Below are 734 nucleotides of genomic sequence, written 5' to 3' on the forward strand. Positions count from 1 at the left end.
TAGCCCATGCGGTGCTCAAACTATTTTACCAGGGAATGGGCATTACACGGTGAGCCCCAGTTCCACTAAAAGATGTAGAATGTGCTGATGACCACTAAATCCCAAGCCCATTATTCCCATGTGCCTTGTCAACAACGCCTCAGACACTGTCTCAGCTGATATGACACAGCCCATCTAGGGACCACTGGACAGCAGGGCTGTCCTGGGTCAGTAACAGATTGGTCTGCTATTATACGAGAACAACCACAGCTACTCTCCCAGTGAGATGCCAGGTTAAAAGGAGTAGAGAACCCAATGCTAGGATTTGAAAAGGAAAAAAAAAAAAAAACAAATCAGTCTGGGGCAATGTGCACACTCACCTGAATGGCAAAGGTGAGAGAGGTGCCCTGGAAATACTGCTCCACCACCGTCCCGACTCTCTGGGTTGCCTGAAACAAATCGGCCACTTCATCAGGACGCAGGTCATGGAAGCGCTCCACGGGCCGCAGTGGACACACGAGGACATCTGCAGCGAGGCTGGTTAAGGCACACACATGCTGCTTGCTTTGGGTAGCATTCTTACTGAGAAGTTTATCCCACCATATTGAATCTGCTTGGCCCGGAGCCTGAACTCTCAAAGACTAAGGAATGAAGAAACAAATATTTACCAACCACTGAACTCCAAAGAGTTCAAAGAGAACTTATAAACATGGCTAATCATACTTCGAAGGAAAAGCTGTGCTGCGCAGGAGAAT

At 48.1% G+C, this 734-nt stretch overlaps 1 protein-coding gene across 2 annotated transcripts in view; it reads right to left on the bottom strand.

Moving 5' to 3' along the window:
• The window catches only part of FHIT (fragile histidine triad diadenosine triphosphatase), a 502,502-nt gene that overhangs the window by 318,746 nt on the left and 183,022 nt on the right, over positions 1-734 (bottom strand). For both annotated transcript variants that reach the window (XM_023727690.1, XM_023727694.1), the window contains exon 2: positions 360-620. In XM_023727690.1, coding sequence (XP_023583458.1) covers positions 360-620 — 261 coding nt within the window. The remainder of the gene's footprint in view (positions 1-359; positions 621-734) is intronic.

This window comes from Trichechus manatus, unplaced genomic scaffold, assembly GCF_000243295.1.
Source record: "Trichechus manatus latirostris isolate Lorelei unplaced genomic scaffold, TriManLat1.0 scaffold00001, whole genome shotgun sequence".
NCBI classification, from domain to species: domain Eukaryota; kingdom Metazoa; phylum Chordata; class Mammalia; order Sirenia; family Trichechidae; genus Trichechus; species Trichechus manatus.